Source organism: Zootermopsis nevadensis, unplaced genomic scaffold, assembly GCF_977971745.1.
Source record: "Zootermopsis nevadensis isolate Lab colony 2312 unplaced genomic scaffold, Znev_1.0 Znev_ptg000007l, whole genome shotgun sequence".
Lineage (NCBI taxonomy): Eukaryota > Metazoa > Arthropoda > Insecta > Blattodea > Termopsidae > Zootermopsis > Zootermopsis nevadensis.
The window spans coordinates 2,446,020-2,470,159 of record NW_028259139.1 but is presented as its reverse complement, the minus strand read 5'-3'; the positions used below and the strand labels follow the sequence as shown (position 1 = coordinate 2,470,159).

The following is a 24,140-nucleotide window of genomic DNA, read 5'->3' as shown; positions in this document are numbered from 1 at the left end:
AATAGTAATGAAAAGGGATAACCTATGGTTAACATAGGAGAATTTTCAGTTGGCAAAGGAAATTTCTTGAAAGAAATTGGTTTCCAAATTTGGCAATGTCCTAGTAGTAGAGAAATCGTCTGCTGTAGTATGAATAACAAGGGGATTAGAGAATAATTTGTTAAATAGTAACGTAATTTGCTTGAACTGGATTAATAATAAGTATAATCGGAATCTGAAGGAATAATGTCTCTTCATGATGATACTATAGATACTGTCACTCCCGTAAATGCTCTACTTTCAGCTAAATACAGAAGGTAGTTGTACTCCGTTATATGCGGAGTAACTTTTTATTGTCCAAACACGATGAATTACATACGCTCTGTAGAATTTCTTGCCTGTTATACATTGTTAGAATGTGTTAAATTAGACAAGTGCATTTTCCAGAATTATAAACTATCCAAGACCATCAGGAAACCTTGCCCAGTTAGTCGTCATTCGTGAAGTTTATAGTGTAGCTGAGTGAAGTGCCGGTCATTCAAACTTAGACACTTCGACCCTCCTAGTCTGAATTTATGTGTTTTACAAGACAGTGAAACGAATCGCACTTACAGAAAACGGGTATTTTGTTCTAAACACTTGACATCGGAAGTATTGAAGGAAAATTGATGACAATTGAGTATAATAGGTTATTGGTGCAACTGTCTAGGTGACGTATTGTCGAATTGTAGGATTATTATGATTACTGATCACTTGTAAGGTCCAACCCTCTGCTAAGACTCAAACTTCTGACCAGACTTAATGTTCACCACAGCAATAGACCATGTCATGGCTACCAGATCAAGAGAGTACATAATTGATCTGTATCCCTGACTCAAACCCATGGCAACACCACCTCTACGTTCACCAGAGAAATAGGTGGAATGTGAAGCCTAACAGACCAAGGAAATACTTAACTGAATGTCATACTTGCACAAATATCCCTTAGATTGTTGGTATAACTTTTAAGGGTGTTTAATTGTAATGGTCAAAGCTAGTAGCAATCAGTTACTATAAGAGGATGTTGTTCAGAAATAACAGTTATATGAAAGAATAAAAGTTACTTGTGATTTATAGGAGTTTTGCCTATCTGACGGTGCGAGATCGACTTCCTATTACCGTAACAAAAGTAATAGACTGCTTAGTAAGGGATAAGGAAAAAATAGTGAAGACTCTTGGTGAGGTAAGTCCTACATATGAATGAAGAATATTGTACAGAATCTCTTGGAACAAATAAGTATGTATTCATTATTTCAGTATACGAGGGAAGAACTAAAGAAGATTATAGGCTCATTTTCTGAATTGAAAAATGAGTTACTAACAGATAAGCCATTTAAAGCGATTACTTCAGATGGACCAGATGTTTCATCATGGAATGCTTATTACATGAAAGAGAATGAGAGAGAAGGTTCAGAACCAAGGTGGTTCCATACCTCATGGCTTTATGCAGAATGCTACATGTACCGCAGGATACATGAGGCATTTGAACTGAGGTATGTAAACAAAAGGTAACATTTTTAAAGTCATGAAGCATGGTCTAGCAGTTTTCATGGCTCTCTGCTATAGGATTGAGCTCCTCAGAAGTAATGAACATTACTTGTGATATGTATAAATAGAGCATGTTTATGAACTCACTATGAGTATAATAGTTCAAAAACATTAGAAAATGGAAATCAATGGCAAACCTTTCTGAAACATTTGTCAGTTTTTGAGACTACACAATGCAATATGCCAGAAGAGTCATCTTCAGACATGGTGCTATGAGAACCTGAAATACCACTGTTTTCAGTTTGATTGAAGAGGAAAATATACACATATTAAGATTTCTGTCTTCTGGGTTATTGCGCTGTGTAGTCTGGTCGATGTTAACCAACGTTTCAGAGGTCATACTGCCTCCGTCATCAGGGCGATGAATATGCCAATAGGGTGTGAGGAGTTGGATTTTATAGGCAGGCATATTCATCGCCCTGATGTCGGAGGCAGTATGACCTCTGAAACGTTGGTTAACATCGACCAGACTACACAGCGCAATAACCCAGAAGACAGAAATCTTCATACTCACCGCTGTGAGAACCTCAAGTCTTACATACACATATTATATTATATTATAACACATAATAGTACGAGACCTATTTCTGTCTCAGGATACATTTTGGTAATGTGGGAAACATTCACATACATATTACTGGTTGGTCCAAAGATATTATTTAAATTGAACAGAACTTACTACCTTGATATTGATCAAAAGTTGTGTGAACAAAACCATGAAGTACGTTAATTATGTGTGATCCAGAACTGGCATTATCTTGTATCAAGAACTACAGCAATTAATGTTATCACCATTAGTGACAGTATTGAAACTTGTAATGTTAATCAGTTAGAAATGTAAAATGTATCATGCCAACAGCAAGTAGTTTTATTACCTGGAAAGTGACAGTTTTATTATTATTTAATTATGTTAGGAATATACATAAAATTCCGTCCACCGGTCGTCTAGACCATAAAAATCCTTATTTTGTGATTTGTAGAGCCCTTTTTGTGTGTTTTGTCCCACAGCATCAGCATGAAGACATTTGATCCATTCCATAAACAGAAGAAAGAGGCTTTCTTTAGCTCACTTGCTTCTGTGATTATCCTGGGAGACCATGTTTGGCAGCAATGCCAGATGGGAAACTTACCACAATTAGCAATGAAGGAGGAATTGCTGCGACTTATCAAGGTAACGAAACATACGTAATTGCAGAGATGACTGTATTTATAATTCTTATTCAGAATCAGCGATGTAAGAATTACGATTTAGTATAAGAATCAGTACGAGATACATTGTAAAACGTTATAAATAATAGTAAAATACATTTTTTTCACTTTTTGACTTGCTGGTTTCAAAATCGGCGCAAATCGAGGGCCACCTGTACTAAAATTTATATGGGTTTCATATGCCACTGTTGCATTCAAAGCTTCCAGGCTCTCCCCCTTTGAGAGGACAAGTTTATTGGTGTCTCAATGTGGATATATGTACTTGGGTATGGGGATTTCTGCACCAGTATGAGAAAATACTGGTGCATTTGTGCATGTGATTTATCCTTTTACTGATTAGTTACCTTTGCATACCCATACCACATGTACAAATATTTATTTTGTGTATAAAATATGTAAAGTTTAATTTAAGTTCACTGTGCACTTTCAGGTGGCCTTATGGGGAAATCAGCATGATCTATCACGTCCCAGTGGTTATGAACTTCCTGAGGAATCTAATCTTTTTGAACATATTGATCAGTTGCATGAGTGCATTTTAATTGATGACTCAGAGTGCATTTGGTCAATCCTAACGGCTGCTGTCAAAGGCAACAGTGTCATTGGTAAGAACTGCCACAATACTAAAGTGGTAATATCAAATGTGTCAATGTTGAAAAGTCACATGAAATACCTCAGTGCTATAGTTTTATTACAACTAAAACTAACTCCCTGGTAGCAGAACCCTTAGGTTCAACACTGACAACACCAAAGCCCGCCACCGGCCACGATCCTGAGCCAACCCCATCCATTTGCCATCCTCACAGCCCACCTCCCTAAGATCCATCTTGATATTATCCTCCCACCTCCTTCTTGGTCTGTCCAGTGGTCGTTTTCCAGGATTCCCTACCAAAATCCTGTATGCACCGCTTGCCTCCCCCCCCCCCCATGTGTGCTACATGTCCAGCCCATCAGAGTCTCCTAGATTTCACTATCCTCATTATGCTAGGTGACCTGTACAATTCACCAGCTCTTTGTTATGCAGTATTCTAAATTCCCAACTTATTTCATACCTCCTAGATCCCAATATGCTCCTGAGCACCGTTTTCAAACACTTGTAATCTACATTCTTCCTTCAAAGTAAGAGACCATGTTTCACAACCATACAAGACAAAAGGCAAAATTATTGTTTTATATATCCTGATTTTCAGTTATTTGGACAGTAAACAAGTGCATTACTTTCCTTCCATTGCAGATATTGTCAATGATAATGCTGGATATGAGATTTTTACAGACCTCTGTCTCGCAGATGTTCTGTGCACATTCTCTTTGGCAGACAAGGTACGTTTCCATGTAAAAGCTATGCCATGGTTCATATCAGACGCAACAAAGTATGATTTCTACTGGGTTCTTCAAATGATGGCTGAACTTTCACATAAATCTTCAAGTTTGCCAGCACTAGCCACCAGATGGGAGGAATATTTACAGTCGGGGAGATGGATGGTAGAGGCTGAAGATTTCTGGACACTGCCTCATTCTTACAACAAGATGAAAGCAACAGACCACAACTTGTATAATAAACTTTCTGAAGCTACATTGGTGATTTTCAAGGGTGATCTTAATTATCGAAAACTTGTAGGTGAAACAAACTGGTTAGCCACAGAGAGTTTTGCAAATGCTCTTCAAGGGTTTCATCCAGCTCCTCTGGTGACTCTGCGAACCTTAAAAGCAGATCTTATTTGTGGTCTGCAGCCTGGACAAGCTGAAATGATTGCTGCAAAGTCACGTGATTGGATGATAAGTGGAAACTATGCTGTTATTCAGTTTGATGGATAATAAACACCAACTTCTTATCCCCTTTTACTTGGCTGTTTTTCTACGTCTATCAATACTTAGGAATTATTAATAAGTGAGGTAGAGTTCAAGGGTTAAGGTACAATAGTAAAAAATCAAGATTATATTCAGGATGTAATGAGCAAATTACATTTGGAATTGTCATCTTCCTGTCTCTTCTTTGTAAATGTAAGGTAAAAATGTATAAGGTTATAATTTTATCTCCTGCTTTATATGGGAATGAAACTTGGTGGGTCTCTTTGTCACTGAGAAAGAAATGCTGAAGAGAATTAAATATATTGCAAGAATGAGGGTAATTACACAATGAATTTTGCAGTTTATACTCTCCAGTCAGTGTTCCTAGGATAATTAAACTATTAAGTGTCAGATGGGCAAAACATGGGGCATATGTAAAAAAGAAAAGAGAAATGAATATAAACTTTGTTGGAAAATCTGAAAATAGAGGATAGCTTAAAATATGTGGTACTTTCTCTTCTTAAAATAGACAAGTGAAGGTTTGTGTGTGTGTGGAGAGATTATCTTGTGGAACATGTAAGAAAATGGTACAGTTCTCACTTTCAATATGTGCAAGCATCAAGGGTTTTTAAACTTGCATCTCTTAAAAGTTTCATAGTTTTATTTGAAAAAGTGTTACAACATGTAGCAATGTATTTCCAGAAAATAGAATGTCAAACAGTGGCCAGATGTGGCATTAATCATAAAACTGAATGATTACTGCTCAGATCATTCATTAGAACACCCTTGACACTTTTTATCAATCATATTACTGTAACATAATAAATGTTTCTACCATGTATTTTCAATATGTTGAATTATGCTAGCAGAATTATTTGTTGTGTTATCAGAACATGAACTGAGCTGATCACAGCCCAATGTGTCATTATGGTTTACCTCAAACTTCATCTGACAAGTCTCCCTCCCCTATTTTTCCAACCTGGAAGTTGTTCTCCTTTCCCTCTCAGTTTCTACTGGTGGAGCTTCCTGTGTATTTTTGGTACTGTAACTTGTTCTACATGATTTTTCCTTGGTCTTTGCACAGTTGTTAAAATATTCTACTGACCTGAACCACACCAAGCTTTAATCTTCATGGTTATCACTCATCAGTAAACTGCACATATTCATGACTTATATGTTGTGTTTGCCCCCCCCCCCCCCCAAAAAAAAAACATATTCATTTTCTCTTAAGTTGTGCTCTGATGACAGAGGGGAAAATTCCATTTAGTAGTTAAGAATTGAAATGGTGTTTATTCTGTTACTTTAAGCTACAGTGAAAAGATGAGTTCATACATTCATCCATTTTATTTGTATATACAAACAAGTAGAAAGATACAAATAAGGAAATGTGCTAATTAAATGCTGTATGCTGTAAAAACAGAAAAATTTAAGGCATGAGTAATAAATACATTTCCCTTTATTACTCCTGTCACACATGTTCATATGCCGTAGCAGTGAATATTACCAACAAAATAAATTAATTAAGAGAAATAAACAGAAAAATTGCGAGACAGAAGGGTAATGAATACAACAGAATTTCTTAATATATCGCAAATGTTCGATTACATGCCAGGCTTACATATTGGCCTTGGTTAAAATTACAGCCAGGTACCATCTGATAAACTGTAAACACACAATCAAAAATGTACTAGTGATAGCTGATCTGAGGACAGCAATTGCATCAGTATTTACCAGACATTAAAACTTTTTTAAGCTGGTATATTTTAAATTTTCTCATTTTAAAGAAGCATAAATTTAAAGCTGCAGACGTCTGATTAAATGCTTAAGCTGGGTATTAGCATAAGAGACTGTAAACAGTAAGTAGCCTGTGCTTATTTGAACATTTACGGTATATCACTAAAAATATGATGTACGAACTTACTTCATGAATGAGATTTTAGCCATTTCTTGGTCTGAAGTGTCCATTACCATTATGCCCCATAAATCCAGGCCAACTTTGCTGACTGAATGGCAGAATGGATGAGCACTTCTCCCCAATCCTCACATCCCTACATCTGCAACTAATCCTCAGCCTGTACACTGTAGCCTGGCCCATGTTCAGGCTGAAATGGTCAGGTTGTGTGTCTGCTGGTTTGTCTTCCCATTTATATTCTAAGCAGTCCTTCACAGCCATTTCAGGATCAAAACTGTGATATTTACCTGAAACTCAACATTTTCATTTTCACTCTAGGCAGGATAGCACACACAAGCTACTTCCTCAATTCTTTAACAAGAGAAAGTCTGGCAGGAAAAAAAAGTAAACACAACTTCTTTTTTACTATTAGATTCAGAAAATAATGCTGATATGATGAAAATATGTCAATATGAACAACTGTAGCATCTGTGACCATGGTTTTAACCTTACAACCACAGATTTATAAAATGGGAGCAATGTCCTTTCTGCATCAAACCCATCAATTTGTAAAATCTATAATTATCATATACAATTTTTGTCCTTCTTTATACCATTGAACATGCATATAACAAACCCATGCATCAGTTTTATACTGGTGAAGGTGAAAATGGCAATTTCTTTTGTCACAAGCTCTGAGCAATGTGCATATCTAGAAATGAAAGCATTGTACCACAGAGTCTTTAAAGGCCAAACGAATACTGGACACACCGGTTTCAAATTATCCATTGAATAGAAGATTGTTTTAAAAACAAATAATGAGCTTCCACCAATATGATGATCACAAGTTGATACCTAATTTTGAAGACGATTAGGTAACTCAATCTTAAAAGAAAAACAGGTAGTCTTTCAAAGGTGTCCAATCTCATACTCAAAAACAACTTTCTCATCATAAGGGTTCAATTACAATTTTTATTGTATAATAAATACATTTTAAAGTAGACCCTCATTATACTATGTGAGGGGGGAGGGGGCAACAGCTTCAACAACCACATTAAAAGCAAAAACATTTATCCATATTTTTATATATCCAATTCTGTTGTCTACTTACCACTTGCAGTGTCAGTTTCTGCTTCTGTTCGTTTCTTCTCTATGCAGTCCTTATCCTTTCCAAGGATCACCTGAGCCTCAGTCACTGGATGTATCCAGTATGATACAAACACCAAGTCAATGGTGTCATTCTTGCTAGAAGCCGGGAGGCGTGGTACCAGCATTCCTATGGAAGACAAACAAATGAATCTGACAAAGTGAACAGTCTACACATCAGCACATCATGACAGCAGCATGTGTTGAAGAAATTCATCCTACAGTTCATAACTGTTATCACAGAAGTCCGACAAAGGAATGAAACTACTGAACCTACCTGAAATGCAAGATCTTCAGTCTGAAAGGAAATAAATTATACGCATGAAGCATCTGCCTTCTCAGGTTGATGATAAGATTATGGGGGGCCTGACTGTGTAGTACAGACTTGGGGTCTGTAGTGTACAGTACCTGGGTGGCTCACATTACATTATCCTGCTATATGCTGTAATGTTGCTGCCATAATAAGTTTATTTTTAATGTGGGATAAGCCGTAGCAAAATTCAAAACCACAGAACCTAATCCTAAGACTAAAATGCACCACACTAATGAAAAACAAGACACTTGCCTAATGAAGTGAGTTGCTGCAAGCCATGCACACTATGTACGCCTCTCTTGACTCTGCTGTATTCTGTTCTCTTGTCATGCTGAGTGTCCACTGGGTAGCCCTGTTGACTTCCCCCAACTGACTCTGCACTCACTGGGCCATATAGAAGCTCATAATCAGATTCCTGATTTGGTGCTGGGTTACTTCCCATTAGGTTGCTATAAGTCAGCGGAATACTGCCCTCTTCTCCCTGCTGCTGCCAAGGTTGCTCCAAGGGTTGAGTGCCTCCATGTTTCCTCACAGTTGGATACTCACCGTTACCTACGTAAAACATTATCTTCAAAAAGCTGTTCCTTCTCATCAGTAATTAACTAGAAAGGAAAATTGTACTCTCGCTTAAATTATAATTTTATTCTCTGCAATTCTTCATCTGTTACAGGAATGGATGTTCTTTTGTGGCAGGACACACCTAGTGTTCATGTAAAAAAAATTATAGTATAACATTCACTGGCATAAATACGCCCTTATATATTGCATAAAACATACACCATACATATTAGAAAAATGTTTGCAATTAAAGTTACAAATGAGATCTATATTTCATAGTGAGTAACAATTTTTATGTGATAAGTCATTTTTGAGACATGGTAAAATTAATGTTAAGTAGGACTTTCAGGGGACTGTTACAGACAAAAATTAAATTCATGTGGCAACTTTTTATGTAGACTCCCAACACATTTCAACAGAATGGTCAGAGTGTTTGGAAGAGATCAAACATGAGGGCCAACACATGGAGAGACGCACATGATCTCTCTACTATGCATACATTTAAAGTCTTATATAAACATGAATCATTGTCTGTTTATGTACATCTGTCTTATTATACAACCAACACCACACAACCACAGTCAGACAGCACTGTAAAATCACCAACCAAATACCTCAAAATACTTGTTTCCTTCTATAAGCTCACAATTTCAGACAAGTATATGTACAAAATACGTGACAAGATCACACTATTTTTCAATACATAATCTAACTGCAGAGACAAGACTTACAATTAAATGTCTCTGATACATGAAGATAGTAGCAGTAAGAAGTTTCCAATGTGCACCTCACCTAAATGTACCATATAACATCAAGTGCACAAAAATTAAACCTATCACCTACCCTGAATTTGTCAGAAATAAGATTAACAGTATGGATTTATGGATCTGTTCTAAATTACCTGTTTGATGAGCAACAATGTTACAAATGTTTACCTTGAAAGTCAGGTGCCAGCATCTCTTCTTGCTCCCCAGCATCATTTGAAATCCTATTTCGTCCTCGGTTTGCTACAAAATAGTCACCCTCATTGTAGAAGTAACCAGGACCTTTCCCACTGGCACTGTTCCTCAAAACAGAATCATCTTCTCTGTGTCGGAAACTAGAGACTCTTGTCGCACCGCCTTCAAACTCTTTGTTTTCATTTGACATCACTTTATTGTACTCAGTTCTATGGCCATATGCATCCAAGAAGTCTGGATGAGTGTCAAGGTAGTGATGAGCCTGGGCAGATGTGTTAATAGAATTGTTGTACTCCAGCTGTCTTCGTTCCTCTGCAATACAAAGACTTGGGCTGTACAAAGCAAGTCACTTGTCAACAGTAGGGTTCCTGTTCCTGTTAAGATTGTGATTTTCGGTTATCTAAAGTTCAATATAAATTAGATATTTTAAAAGAATAGAAAAGAACCCCAGAAGATAACATTAGGAAACAAACAATATGTATTCACCACCAAAGGGTATCAGAAAATTCAAATTCAATTACTATGGGTCAGAAAATAAAAGCTACCCTAATATACCATAATAGATAAGACAGCAAGAAAGAATACCTACAACATGCTCTGCAGAAATTTAGGAAGAGGAATTCAAAATATATTAAGAGGAAACTGAAAAGAACTGAATGAGAACAGGACTAGCTTAAGACAAAAAAAAAAAAAAAAAAAAAAAATAATTAGAGCCTCTTGTAACACCTCTGTAACAGCAGGTACAAGAGTAAAAAGTAAGCAAATAATAGGAATACATAACATTTTTCTTTTCGAAGATAAGTAACATGTTATGAATATAGGATTTGAGGTTTTCATGGCAGCGAGTTTGATCTTCTGGGTTGTTGTGCCGTGTAGTCTGGTAGAAGTTTACCAACGTTTCTGATACCCTTGCTGCCTGCAAGATTTTTCAAGCTGTTTCATAAAAACTGGATATCATCAACTAGCCGTCAAGGAGTTAGGCCATATGTTTACCCATTCTTAAGCAAGAGACAGAAGTCTTTCAAATTAAATATTTTGTAAGGCTGTTTCAGCTCTTAAAATATATATCAATTACATACCTCTAAGCCTTCAAGCATCAGAAATTTTGGTTAATGGCAGACCTAGCAGTACTTGAATTCACTGGTAGAGAAACAGCTTTAAACTTTCAAAGGACTAATTTAATCTCTGCGGGGGTACCGAGGTTATTTATACTACGTGATTCTCTCTTAGGTCGGCGTCTTACATGAATGCAACTATCGCATAACAGCAGAGATGACTGTACATATCAGTCACATGAAAGAATCGCAGTCAATCGCGGGGACCAACGAATTGCCGATTGTAAGTATATAAAATATATTTTTAAAATTCCCTTATTTTATTTACATTATTTCAGAGCTTTAAACGTAATGTCATTACATTACTCGTCAATGTTTGGGTGCTGGGAACGCATGTCATTGACTTCCCATTGATTTACAATATAAAAGAGTTTCAATTTACGCCGATTCCGTTTACGCCGGTTAATCCAGGAACGTATCCCCGGCGTAAATTGAGGGCTACCTGTACTACCAAATCTTCACCAATGTTTGTTACTAAACTGAGCTATTAAATAAATGGTATTCTGGAATTTTACCTATACATACTTTAAGTTGATTATAACTTAACTAAATATTCATATTTCCTCAATTTATTATAACTACACACATACCTGATGAATACACAGCAATTCCCGGTGGCTCAATATGCTGGTTGAGGGCTACAAACTGTGTGGACAGCGTTGAGTTGAAAAGCACTTGGCACAGATCTATTCTGCTCTGTGTCTGGATGGAAGACCCTGCAACATGTCATGAGTGACGAAGTCCTATCTAACTAACTCTACATAATATTAGGTGCCCAAAGTGGTAACTTCTTTTGTTTTCTGACTAATGGTTTGTACACATTTCTCATCTGTCCCTTGCATCAACAAGTCCTACTCGCCCTGTCCTTTATTTAATCTCCTCAATAATATAAGGCTAAGAGTTCAAATTATGAAGCCCTCATGTTTTTCTCCCCATCCCCCTGTTATTGTTTTTTTATGTCCATGTATTCTCCTTGACCCTCTAATCCTAGAGTCATCTTTCACCATAGTTCAGCAACTCTGTATCTACTAATCACAATTTCATTTGTCTTAAAGAACACCCAACCCAATTAATCTATGCCTTCAAATCACATTTTACAAATTACAAGTGAACAGCAAGAAGTCTTTTATTAGTTATGCTTCTCACCATTTAATAAATCACGTGGACTGACTGATGTTCACATTTTTGGTTTACAGCAAACCTAATCGTTAGAATTTATATATCTGCATAAACAGGTGTCAGAACCAAGCTTTCATCTCTCCTATTCTTCATGTTATATGCCATCCTTCAAATTCTACAACTTATTACATGACAGCTGAAAACCAAACCTTCAAATACCTCTGAAACATTAATATTATATTATATTGCTCTGGTACAAACAAATTTAAAACATGTTCTTGACTCTAAAATGAACAGTTCAAAATACAATGTGGGTTAAAAATAAATACAGTGAAACCTCGATGCATCGTTTTCGGCGGGGGTGGGAAATAAAAACGATGAATGCGGGAAAACGATAGATGCGGGAAAGCATTAAAATTTAAAAAAAAAACAATGTTTCTCTTTCAAAGTTACTTCTTTTTACCAAAAAAGTCTTTAATGGACAACTGGTTTGTCGAAACTTTACGTTTTAGACCAAACAGAGCACTTTCCACGTTCAAAATGTTTTCCTCGTCACGTTCACTAATATTAAGCGCATAAAAGAACGACTTCACTTTCGCCAATGCAGCGTGTGCTTCGGCAAAACTCGGCAAAGTTCGGGCTCGCATTCGTCGTCTTCTTCTTCCTCACCACTCCAACCCCCTTTGCGGACAATAACAGGAAGAATGGAAATACTATTACTGCCGAACTCAACGAAACGTAGCTGTAGAAGACCCTGAACCGCTGGAAACGAGATGAACCAGAAGAATGAAAAGTGCCGCCAGCCTTTCCTTTGTACTTGTAATAAAAGCATTTGTGAAGAAATTCACACTGCACATGCCATCTGGCATCGCTGGAACGAAATATGAGTGCACCCTAATTAAAATCGTAAAATTTCTGACAATGAGCACCGCCATTCACTCCAACTATCACCCCTGCACCGCTGACCCTCATTCCAAAAGAATGTGCTGGTTACCGCTACTGTGTATTCCAAAAACATTATGCGTCTTTCGGTATTAATTTATCTCTAAACCCAGCATTTTAAATTCTCAGAAACGATCATTGCGGGAAAATTGTGGGCCGGGACTAAGGTTTTTGAACGATCGATGCGATAAAACGATAGTTCGAGGAACGATAGAAGCGGGAAAATGTAACATTATTTTATATGGGATGTATTCGGGACTGAACAAAACGGACGATGCATCCGGGAAAACGATAGTTCCGAGAACGATGGATAGAGGTTTCACTGTATATGTTTCTTTCTGGTGTCCCTTATGCTCTATTTTAAGTGAACATCTGAAGGGCCTGTCCTGTCTGTATGTCTCTTGTGTATTTCGGCCAAGATCATGCTGCCATCTATTGGTGGTCCCACAAACTACATGATCCAACGGCTGATTGGATTTTCATGACACTATTTTGGCCTCCCATTTCTATTAAAAATTAAAATTAAATTAAATCCGTGGCATAACAGCTCCAGAGAGCCTAAGCCGACTAGCTTGACTGCTGGCCTCACGTTCACATGCCTAAGCAGAGGTGAACGATCATCCAACCAGATACAGAGTGACGTGTGGTCAACACGACGAACCCCCAGCCATTGCTAGCTTTCCTACTCATTGTAGCTCCCCAATTTCCTCACGATGCTGGGTTGGCACTGGTCCCATACACTGGTCGAAAGCTCATGAGAAAATTTCTTCTCCCCCGAGACTCGAACCAGCGCGCATTCCGTATCGCCGGTCCAAAGCATGATGCCTCAGACTGCGCGGCTACGGCGCAGGACACCCATTTCTATTAGTGTGGGTACCTAACAATGTACTGTAGAGAACTAGTAAATATAATAAAAACCTGGCATGAAGCTGAAGGGCTTGGTAGGTCCATCATGATGCAGGCAGTTTGCTCTCCAATATAACATTAGGTCATTGCCCAAGCCTTCCATACTAATACTGAGTCCACCAATCTGGGAGCCCATAGTGTCTATAACTGGCTTGGCTAGCAGTGGGATCCCTGTCTTTCCATCCAGTACTGTAGTCTGCAGCATATTAAACAATATCTGAATTAAAACCTTTAAATACTAATGACACAGCAACTCTAAAATTCTGTATTTATGTGCTGCTTCCTTCAACCTGAACAGTCAGCAATAGTCTTCAAAATAACATACAATTTTACTTTGCTTTTCTTATTTTATAAGGATGATAAACATAAGGTTTGTACTCCTGTTATAACTTCTTTATCGACTGATGAATTTTAATAAAACATGATATGAACATTAGAACACTAGATGCCATTTAACCTTTGTACTTGCTAATGCCCTATCAACAATAAAATCAAGATGGTGGCTGTGCAAACATCCAAGATGGAATCAGCACTAGAATTGCTTAACATAAGTTCATGAAAGTTTGACAATAGATCCTTACAAAATATGCAACTTATATTAGGGTAATTTTTTGAGAAATGTAACATACTGGACACGAGACCTATATCGAGAGTGCCCATGGAAAATCTGCCAGTCTTCAGGTGGTGTATTCTGAGTGGAAAATGTTGTACCTACATGGGTCAAAATCTCACCTCTTAAATATTTCTGTGAAAAAAATCTATTCCCTCTTCACTTACTACAATAACACACAATAAACTGCTTCCACCTAAGTATTCAAATCTATTGCCAGTTATTTCTGATCAACTAAAGTTTTTGCTATCAACTCACTTCAAAATACAACCAATAAATACCACAGTTTGAGAGAAAGTTGTATGAGTCATGCAATACCTCTGAAGAGTAATATACAGGATATCCAGGTCCATTTTGGTACTTCACAAGAAAGTCTGGAATGTTGTCATCATTAAAATAACTGGGAGTTGGGGCACTGAAACAGATACATGAATTGCAGTGCTGAATCAAATACATTACATTTTCACGTAGTATATATAGTGACTGGCTACAAACTGGATGACTGGGGTTCGATCCCCAACGGGGGCAGAGGATTTTTCCTTAAGTCTCTGTGCCCAGACCAGCTCTGGGGCCCACACAGCCTATCCGATGGGTACCGGGGTCCCTTCCTGGGGTAAAGCATTGACGGGGCGTGACGCTGACTACTCACCACCATCTAGTTATCTCCTCTCCCCCAAATATCTGCATAGCATATAGTGGGACAGCTTTTTATATAAAATTAACACATCCAGTAGCTCAGTCAGTACTATAAGCTGGATGATTGGTGTTCAATCCCCAAAAGGGGCACAGGATTTTTCCTTTAGTCTCTATGTCCAGACCAGCTCTGGGGCCCACCCAGCCTCCTGTCCAACAGCTACCAAGTAACCATTCCCCGGGATAAAGCACAGCTGGGGTGTAATGCTGACCAATCACCACCATCTAATGTGGAGAATGAGAATGAGTAGAAGCTATACCTCTTCTCTCCCAAGTGCCCACATGGTGCATAGCAGGAATAGATTCACTTTATATTTTTATATGTTATTTAATTTTAATTCTCTGGGTTTTGCACCAATGCTCTCTCTTTTTGTGATTGGCCACTTTTCTTTTAAACTACTGGCTACCCTGATGAGATAACTGCCATCATGTTGCCTTTCAAAGTTCCATTTTTTAATTCTAGTTGGCCATTATTATTATTTAAGCTGTTAGCTGGGTCTGCTTAGTGCACTACAGTGAATTTATTGAAATGTGATGTTTGATGCCAGCCATTAAAATGATTAGAAACTGCAATATCTTATTAGCATGAGTGAGAATTCAGTTTAAACAGAAAGAAACCGATAGATAGGTTATTCTGTGCAAAAAGTTTCATAGTGTTAGACAAATTATTTTAACTTGCACTGTGATACTATGTTTTTAATTTCTGGGAACTGCACATTGCAAAAACATTCATCCACTGCTTAGCACATTATTTATATTACTTTCTGAGCATTCCAATTAAGGGCTTCGGTAAAGCACATGATTTTTGTGTTTCAAGCAATTTACACTACAGGTAGCCCTCGATTTGCGCCGATTCAGAATAATGCCGATTTTGAAACTAGCAAGTCAAAAAGTGAAAAAAATATTTTTTACTATTATTTATAACCGTTTTACAATGTATCTCGTACTGATTCTTATACTAAATCGTAATTCTTACATCGCTCATTTTGAATAAAAATTATAAATACAGTCATCTCTGCAATTACGTACGTTTCGTTAACGCGAATTTGCTCCAATGAGATCGATGAATCGGTAAAAGCTGTTTGTGAAATGCAAACTTTTGCATATGTGAGTTTGTTCTTATGCGCTTTAAACTTTCAAAGGACTAATTTAATCTCTGCGGAGGTACCGGGGTTATTTATACTACGCGATTTTCTATAGGCCGGCGTCTTACATGAATGCAACTATCGCATAACAGCAGAGATGACCGTACACATCAATCACATGAAAGAATCGCAGTCAATCACAGGGACCAACGAATTTCCGATTGTAAGTGCATAAAATATATTTTTTAAATTCCCTTTATTTTATTTACGTTACTTCAGAGCTTTAAATGTAACGCCATTATATTACTCGTCAATGTTTGGGTGCTGGGAACGCATTTCATTGACTTCCCACTGATTTACATTATAAAAGAGTTTCAATTTACTCCAGTTCATCCAGGAACGCATCCCCGGCATAAATCAAGGGCTATCTGTACTTGTCATAAATACACAGAAAAGAGTGAGTAAGGTGGTGCACTGAATCAATGGCCTCAAAAAGGCTCACTAAACAAAAAAGTATATAAAATATGGATCACATCTAATTTATCTTCATCATTTTTAATAGCACATATTAAAATTATCATTCTTATATTCCAAATTCAGTATAACTTACCTGGAGGTTTCTGACCCAGGAAATGAGAAGTTCCAGAGCTGCTGGAAAGTGAGACCATTAAAAGCAATTACTATGGAGTTGAACATGGCTGCTACAATATCTTCTGAGCCATCTTGATTCACGTCAGCCATTACAGGTGGAGACATAATACCCTTTGCTTCATCTCGGTAGAGTTCCCGAACCTAAACAAGTATTTCACTCATGTTACAATACAGCAACCAAGCATTCTGTAATAATGTCACACTCTCATATTTATTATAATAAAAGACTGTCTACTTCATGGTCATGCAAGACTTGTTTTTTATTAAATAGCACTGTATTAATTGCATATGTAATGTAGCTTCAAATAAGAAATAACAAGCAATATCAAATTTAAAAATGGATACTAAAGGAATCAGTTTTCATGTCTTGAGGCATTATCTTGCCATTTGCCTTCACAAGACTGTAAGCAACACTCAATTCAAATCAGTCTCCTGCCTGGAATATACATCAGCCCCGAACAAAAAGTATTTCACTCTCCATTTAGAAAACAATTTATGAAATGAAGTCACTTATAACAAAGACATAGATATCATAAATCTAATTTTCAGAACAGTAGTTTCAAAAAAAATAATCCAAATTTATAAGGCACTTATCAGATCAACAACACACAGCAGTAAAGCATGCATTATAAGGGGAAGATTACCATAAGCCTGAAATATGTTTCACGAGATGGATGGCAGGTTACATTCCTTCTGGTCTCAAAATATATTAAAACAGTTCTCAAAGAATTGCATATTTCAATAACCATTTTATATATAAGTAATTTGAAAGAATATACATAAAGAGTGAACTTTGATTTTAAACCATACAACTCACCCATAAAAAATGCAAAAAAAGTATTAAACAATTCTGTTTTTGTAATGTTACATCTATTACTGGAAAGAAGGAAAGAGATTATTAAAAACAACATGATCTATCTTGCCTGTAGCATGTTGCCCTTCACCAGGTGATGCAATGGCAAGGCATACAAGCCTCCTGGACTTGCCTGCCCTCCAGTTCCGAACACCACAATACTTTCACCATCAAGGTGAAACAACACTTGCGGCGCATAAAAGGTCTCCTCTCCATTTGGGGTCGCCACTTTCTGCAATAACTTGCCTTTCTTTCCACTCACCAGCACCAGATGACCTGTTACAATGGAACTTATATTTAAGCAACACAACAAATTCCGTGATGATGATGATGATTCATAGTCACAACTGAAGATAACCAACTATGACTACTGACTTAATTTTGTATAAATTCATGACAATATCAATAACTAGCCATGTGCCAGTTCTTAAACTAATCTGCTCTAAAAACAAACAACACTCAAATAATGAAATATTTATTTATTGTGTTTATATATTCAAGTTCACCCAAAATTCACACTAGAACTTCTTATTAATTGACGATGACTTCAAAATATATCATGTTATAAAGTCTATTGAAGATTAGGGGATAAGACAGTAACATATAATTTCATCAACATGTTAACTATATTTTTTATTTATTTGTAGTGTTCTGTCTGACGACAGGTCCATATGAACAGGATCCTTCCATCCTTTTCTCGAACTGGGACCTGTTCATATACGTTCTTGGCAGATGATCCAGAAGTGGTTTGCCATTGCCTTCTTCTGTGTGTGAATGGGATGCCACAGAGAAACCGGGGAAGCCCCCGGAGGAAAACTCCGTGTTGCCTAGACCGCGGCCTTGCCCAACACAACTATATATCATTCTTTAATGCATTACACCTCCCAGGACATATACATTTTATGACTTTATAACTTTTCTTCAGTGGATAGCCTCATTCATCTCTTTAATTTGTTTAAAGTTTGAATATGCTTCTGCTGCCTGGAATAACCTCACATTGGCCAATTTCAATCAACACCTGCACCTACAAGCGCAAACAAACTCAAATACACATGCACACAGAATTAGAGAGGCGTATTCTTTATATATTATACTGACATTTCAAAGTTGTTCTTTACATTACGTGACAGCATGAGCAACAGTGCCAACAGGCCAACCAAGGAAATAACAAATGCCACAACGGTAGCAGAGGAACTAACAGTATTCAATGTCAATGCTGCAACAATACAATGTAAGGCCAATGTTGCAGCAGTGTGTTCCATCAGTGACTGGAGACAATGGACACAAGCATGATCTTTAGAAAAATAGTGGGTAAAACCTCCAATTTCTGGAATGTATTATCCTCTGAATACAGTACTAGACAATATACAAAGCCCTGAAAACAAAATGCATGTGTGTTGCTTATGAGAGTTTGTTCACTGACAGCCAAAAATAATAATTACTTACTTAAATTGTGTGCCAGCATTATTAAGGCAAATCTGCAAAGAATAATATCACTCATGACTGTGATCTATCTATTATTTTAAAAGTAATTTTTTGTAGTCCGTTTCATTTGCATAGTTGAGAGGTGTAATCTCTCTTCTGAAAGGTGTACTTTCAGAAAAGAGATTTTATATGGAACATAATGTAAATGGCTTAGTTGAGTTGAGACACGCAAGATCAAGTTGATGTCAGAAAGGAGAGAAAATAACATGCCAGATTGAAATGGGGGGGGGGGGTAATTTTGGTTTTTCAAGAATGGGTTTGTAGAGTATTAAGCCATACACACCTGTCAGTCCTGGAGGTACATCCTCTGTATGAGCAGCCACCACATCAGGGAAACCATCACCATCCACATCCTGTATAAACTGAGCCGAGTAAACGTCAACAAATGGTTCACCATGAAGCCCTGCCTGTCCTGCATGCTCCACAAACTGCCACACACTACTCCCATCATGACCATTAACCAGCTGTAGTACCTGTAAGGCATTTCAAGTGCACCAGTCAATCGACTAACTCCGTATTTTTCATCGGAAAAGTCAATACTAATATTGTTCACTGGCATTTTTCTATGTACCACTTTAAAGTGTTTTTTTTTAGAAAATAGTCACTAAGTATTTTATAACAGACAATTGGGAATGATAGTTTACAAAGCACAGGCCAATTTAAATTTTTACAAAAATAAATTGTACTTTGCCGAATACTTCCAAACCTACCCCACCCTTCCCTGAGATAAGACAGTCATTAGTCTTGTCTTCTGTGAGATCTGCACTACAGTCCACCATAAATACAGAGTGGGATGTCCAGTGCTGCCAAATTATGTTACCAGTTACACCATCTAGTGCGATCACACCTCCTAGGCATGGTGTTACCCGGCCAAAGTAAATAGTGCACACAAAATCAGGTACATTGTGTCCATCTGCTCCTGTAAGAAAAAAAAATTAGGTATCTACCACTTTGCTATGGTGTAATAACTAAAGAAATGCAAAGACAGTGTTACCAGAGGAAATATCTGATACTAATTTTGTTTTCTAATTTAATTAATTATGCTTTCTCAGTTACTTATGTTATATGGGAATAAATGAGATAGTAATATAAATTATGATATTAAAGAATGAAGCCTACATTTCACCTAGAGGTACTTGGAAACATTATATAAAATTCTGTCAGGCTAGTTACTAGTTAGGCCTGGTACTGAACTCAGTAACTCAAAATACAAGAAGTGTTAACCTCTCAACCACAATGCTCAGTCGATAGAAATGTTACTATAGCAAGACGGTTGGAAATCAAATGTACAAAGATGGGGTAGTGTCTAGAGGCATGATATTGGTATCAAGTTCACAAGATATCTGGTTAAAAAGTTATTAATGGATGAAGATTTCCGTCTTCTGGATTGTTGCGCTGGTTAACATCGACCAGACTACACAGCGCAACAACCCAGAAGACGGAAATCTTCATACTCACCGCTGTGAGAACCTCAAGTCTTACATTATTAATGGATACCTCAAAAGTCTCTATCATTATAAAATAAGGAAAACAGACTAAAACTTCATGGTTTTATCTGCAAATTTTTGACATTTAATGCCTTTATGCATATTTATTAATAATGCTGCAAGACCTGGAAAACAATTATTTAAAAGAAAAATCATGTTTACTGTTTACAAGAATTTTGAGGTCCACTGTTCTGAACACATGACAAATTAAGTAAGAATTTAAATGTAATTATTATTTTAAAGTATTTACAATGAGTCCTGGAACAGATCAAAACACCCCACGTGTGAAAGGGTTAAAGTACAAGAATGCAGAGTGAGTACAGATCATTCTCAGTGTAGGAAAACAAAAATAAATACTTACAACATATGAAAATCAATACAAAATATTTATAAGGTCATCAAAACGTAAAAAAAAAATTGGGCCAAGTTGTAAACCAAAGCCTGAAAACAAAACATAACAAAATTAAAACCAAAACCAAAAACATACCAAGCCAATTGCTCTACAATAGCTGATTATTGCAAAATATTATGTAATGTCACTGGGGTTAAACCTTGCTAGAAGAGCATTCAAAGAATAGTGTAGTATAGCACAAAATTTTTTACGTAATAACTAAATTGTACTAACCAACAGGGCAGAACAAACCTGTCCCATATCCTATGATTACATCCATGACACCATCTTTATTGATATCATTCAGTTGCACAGCCGACTCTACTGTCAGTTTTGATAAGCTTTTGGTCCATACATCTTCTACAAAGAGTTCAGTGCAAGGAATTACTACATTGCCCAGCTGAGATCGTACACCAACCTTCCAGAACTTTGTAACTTGATCTAATGGAAATGGAAACCACATCACTAGAGAGACCACCAAAACTATTAAGCCTGAAATGGAGAGGGAATATAAATATTACACCATTACCCAAACACTGCACACATTTGAACAGCAATCTTTTACAAACTGTGGTGGTTAATGTTATCCCATGCTTGGTAAAAGTCAGGACATACAAAATTGAGATTTAGTGTGGAAAGGCCTACCAAAACCCTATGATATTACAAGATTAAAAATAAGTATGTTGTACTTTAAAATATTATTATACAAAAGTGTACAGAAAATATACTCTATTCAACTAAGCAAAAGATCACAATTTCTTAATTTATCACATGAAAAATGGACTATCCTAAAATGGCAAACAACATCAAACACTTTGCTGGCACAAATGTTTATCACCAACAGTTCAAAGAATGTAATAATCTAATATGAGTAGAACTACTATACATTATTTAAGTTGGTGTAGGTAGTTGAATAACTGCATATACATTTCACAACTATAATAAACAGTGAGAGGGAAAAAAACATAAACTCACCATTAAGACTGTAAATTAATTATATTCCCCATGAATAAGTGTAAGAAAACATACATTCAGTTAAACATGACAAGTACAAGATAAAAAATGTACAGTAATAACATGACAACTGTGTGATGATGGTCATTGCCATCAACATCGTTCTTTTCAGTATTAAGCCTATGTAGACCTCCTATGAGTATTACAAAACAGAGTTCTTCCAACATTTAGAGAGGTCTTCCCAAAGTTATTTTTCCTTTAGGTTAACACTTTAAAAACTTTTTGAAATGCTATCAGGGTTCATCCTGTCAAAATGTTCTTACCAATTTCTCTGTAATTATTCATATAACAAATTAAACAAACTTCATACCTGCTGAAACATACAATCCATTTATTACTACATTACTATGTGGCAGTCATCAATAACAAATACTATCTTTGCTCTCACACAAGATACCTTGCTGAAATGTTCTTTATAAATCACAAGTATGAAAAAATTGATGATTATATAGCGACAACACATATTAAAAGTGATTAGTACAGAACTATGACAATCATGTTTCAAGGATCTGAATGTGTATGGTTTCCATCTGTAGAGAAACGTCAAACAGAAAGTCTACAGAAACAACCCATGTATATTGGATGCTTTTACAGATCAAAATCAGTAATGTTATTCTAAAAATCACAAAAAGTGATTTTCAACAAGTTACAGAATTTGTTACATCAGAGTAAAATATGCTTGGATGTTGGAGGATACTACATTCAGCAGCTACCGTGATATCAGGTAACTAAAGTGGCTTTACTGATAACATTTTTCAAATGTGGACAGAACCTCCAAGCAGGCTAAGTGCTAATCCAAGAGAAGCTACACACTGGCCAGCACCTCACTCTTAAACAGGCACCAACCATGCAGTAAAGGCAGAAATGGAATTCCATGTGTATTAATACAATTACTCTAGTCAATATTAACACAATCAACATTTCAACAATTCGGTACAATATAGATTGAAATTTTACGAAGTTGAAATTTTAATGTGGCTCTCATTCAATGACCATGGCTTAAAATTTCTAATGTGTTTAACTGCTGCATTATCTGTGGGTTTAATTCAAATTAATCACGGGCGTCTTCTGAATTACAAACCTAAGAGAGCAGACAGTGCTATGCAACCGTAACAACATGGTGCAAAATGCGCTCTGCAACGGCGCCTTCTGCCAATTTCACTGTGGAAATGACTTGACTTTGACTTTCTTCTTGGAGCCATAAGTGGCCGTTTAACGCCTCTTTCTTCATCAACTTTGAAACCATTTCTTCCATCACGAATAAACACTTCGTCTTCAACATCATCACTGACATCTTCATCCTCGAAACTGTCTCTGACAGCTAATTTTGAGGCTGGATATGACATGATCAACAAACTTATGTTCCTTTCTTCTGGCAGCAATGTTAAACCAGAACAGACCAACTTTGCAAAATAGACATGATTAACACATACAAACGTTACATAACACCGTCATTGCGAACAGACATCTTGTAGCGTAATTATTACACATTTCGCAGATTAAGCAACTTCGCAAACATGAATACCCTTTGACCGCTAGCGCAGAAAAAAAACTGTCAAAGACAAGGTTAAGCTATTATCCGCCGAGGCATTTTCTGGGGGATAGCTCTTCACGGTCATGAACAACACTGTTACTTTTATCAGAACAGCCGCACCATACCATTCATTTAATTTTCAGTAAATGAATGGAAAATAACTTGAAATTGGCACTAGTGTCTTCTTTATAGTGTTAATAGTTTCTTTGTTTGCTTATTTTATAACTTCAAGTTTGTTATAGCCATCCAAACTCATACTTCCTAAAGTACTACAATTTGGAACTACCAACGTGACGGATGTTCAGACGACAGGTTAGACGTGGACGCCATCACCCATGATTCTCGTGGAACGCGCATCACAGCTGATGACGTCTACGCCTGCGATATCTGTTTGTATGCAGTCAAAATGTGGCTGTAAAACTGTTTTTGACGAAGTACCATCGCAAAGTACTCAAAAATCACGCTTTTTGAATTCCTACAACAGTGTCTTTTCACGTGATGGATGTTCAATGACGAAGTGGGACAAAGATGAGGCCATAACCCATAATCCTTTGTACATGCACACCACCAGCCAAACAACCCAACCATCCCACTTAAAAAACTAACTGAAAAATGGCTGGGTGTATTTTCTTGGAATTTAACATGGTCGTTATGACACTGGATTAAACTCTTGAGGTGGGACGGAAGTCTTATCGGGCTACCAGCCGTGCCAGGTGGTTTAACAGAGAAAACACCAACATTTCGAAAACCATCATCGTACATCGTCCCTTGATCGGTAACACCATTCTTGCGTATGAAACGCATTGCTGGAAATGGTAAACAGAGCCT

General features: G+C 36.9%; 2 protein-coding genes across 5 annotated transcripts; one reads left to right on the top strand and one right to left on the bottom strand.

The window, feature by feature from the left end:
• The first annotated feature begins 89 nt into the window (after positions 1-89).
• On the top strand, positions 90-6,019 carry LOC110835504 (damage-control phosphatase 1). Of its 2 annotated transcripts, none has more exons than XM_022075777.2 (6): positions 90-296; positions 1,096-1,201; positions 1,276-1,511; positions 2,575-2,737; positions 3,206-3,377; positions 4,007-6,019. In XM_022075777.2, exons 1-6 carry the CDS (start codon positions 226-228, stop codon positions 4,585-4,587), a joined length of 1,329 nt encoding a protein of 442 aa, XP_021931469.2. In that variant the 5' UTR covers positions 90-225; the 3' UTR covers positions 4,588-6,019. The 2 variants fall into 2 exon arrangements, with proteins under 2 accessions (XP_021931469.2, XP_021931470.2); XM_022075778.2 differs by lacking the exon at positions 90-296 and adding an exon at positions 319-688.
• LOC110835503 (uncharacterized) lies at positions 5,890-23,593 on the bottom strand. Of its 3 annotated transcripts, none has more exons than XM_022075772.2 (13): positions 22,860-23,593; positions 21,017-21,256; positions 19,597-19,805; positions 19,170-19,359; positions 17,472-17,677; positions 16,508-16,689; positions 14,438-14,534; positions 13,522-13,705; positions 11,133-11,258; positions 9,404-9,739; positions 8,163-8,462; positions 7,563-7,727; positions 5,890-6,765 (listed from the first exon to the last, which is right to left on the bottom strand). In XM_022075772.2, exons 1-13 carry the CDS (start codon positions 23,122-23,124, stop codon positions 6,497-6,499), a joined length of 2,769 nt encoding a protein of 922 aa, XP_021931464.1. In that variant the 5' UTR covers positions 23,125-23,593; the 3' UTR covers positions 5,890-6,496. The 3 variants fall into 3 exon arrangements, with proteins under 3 accessions (XP_021931464.1, XP_021931465.1, XP_021931466.1); XM_022075773.2 differs by having other exon boundaries at positions 5,890-6,759; XM_022075774.2 differs by having other exon boundaries at positions 21,017-21,205.
• Positions 23,594-24,140: the final 547 nt, after the last annotated feature.

What these genes read in the sequence shown, in the direction of transcription:
- LOC110835504 (XM_022075777.2), top strand. Translation starts at nt 226, where the DNA reads ATGTCTCTTCATGATGATACTATAGATACTGTCACTCCCGTAAATGCT. An exon ending in CTTTCAGCTAAATACAGAAG is followed by an intron (nt 297 to 1,095) that starts GTAGTTGTACTC and finishes TGTGATTTATAG; the next exon opens with GAGTTTTGCCTATCTGACGG. An exon ending in CATGAGGCATTTGAACTGAG is followed by an intron (nt 1,512 to 2,574) that starts GTATGTAAACAA and finishes TTTGTCCCACAG; the next exon opens with CATCAGCATGAAGACATTTG.
- LOC110835503 (XM_022075772.2), bottom strand. Translation starts at nt 23,124, where the DNA reads ATGTCATATCCAGCCTCAAAATTAGCTGTCAGAGACAGTTTCGAGGAT. An exon ending in CCTGGGTCAGAAACCTCCAG is followed by an intron (nt 14,535 to 16,507) that starts GTAAGTTATACT and finishes TATCTGTTTCAG; the next exon opens with TGCCCCAACTCCCAGTTATT. An exon ending in CTGTATATTACTCTTCAGAG is followed by an intron (nt 13,706 to 14,437) that starts GTATTGCATGAC and finishes AATATGCTGCAG; the next exon opens with ACTACAGTACTGGATGGAAA.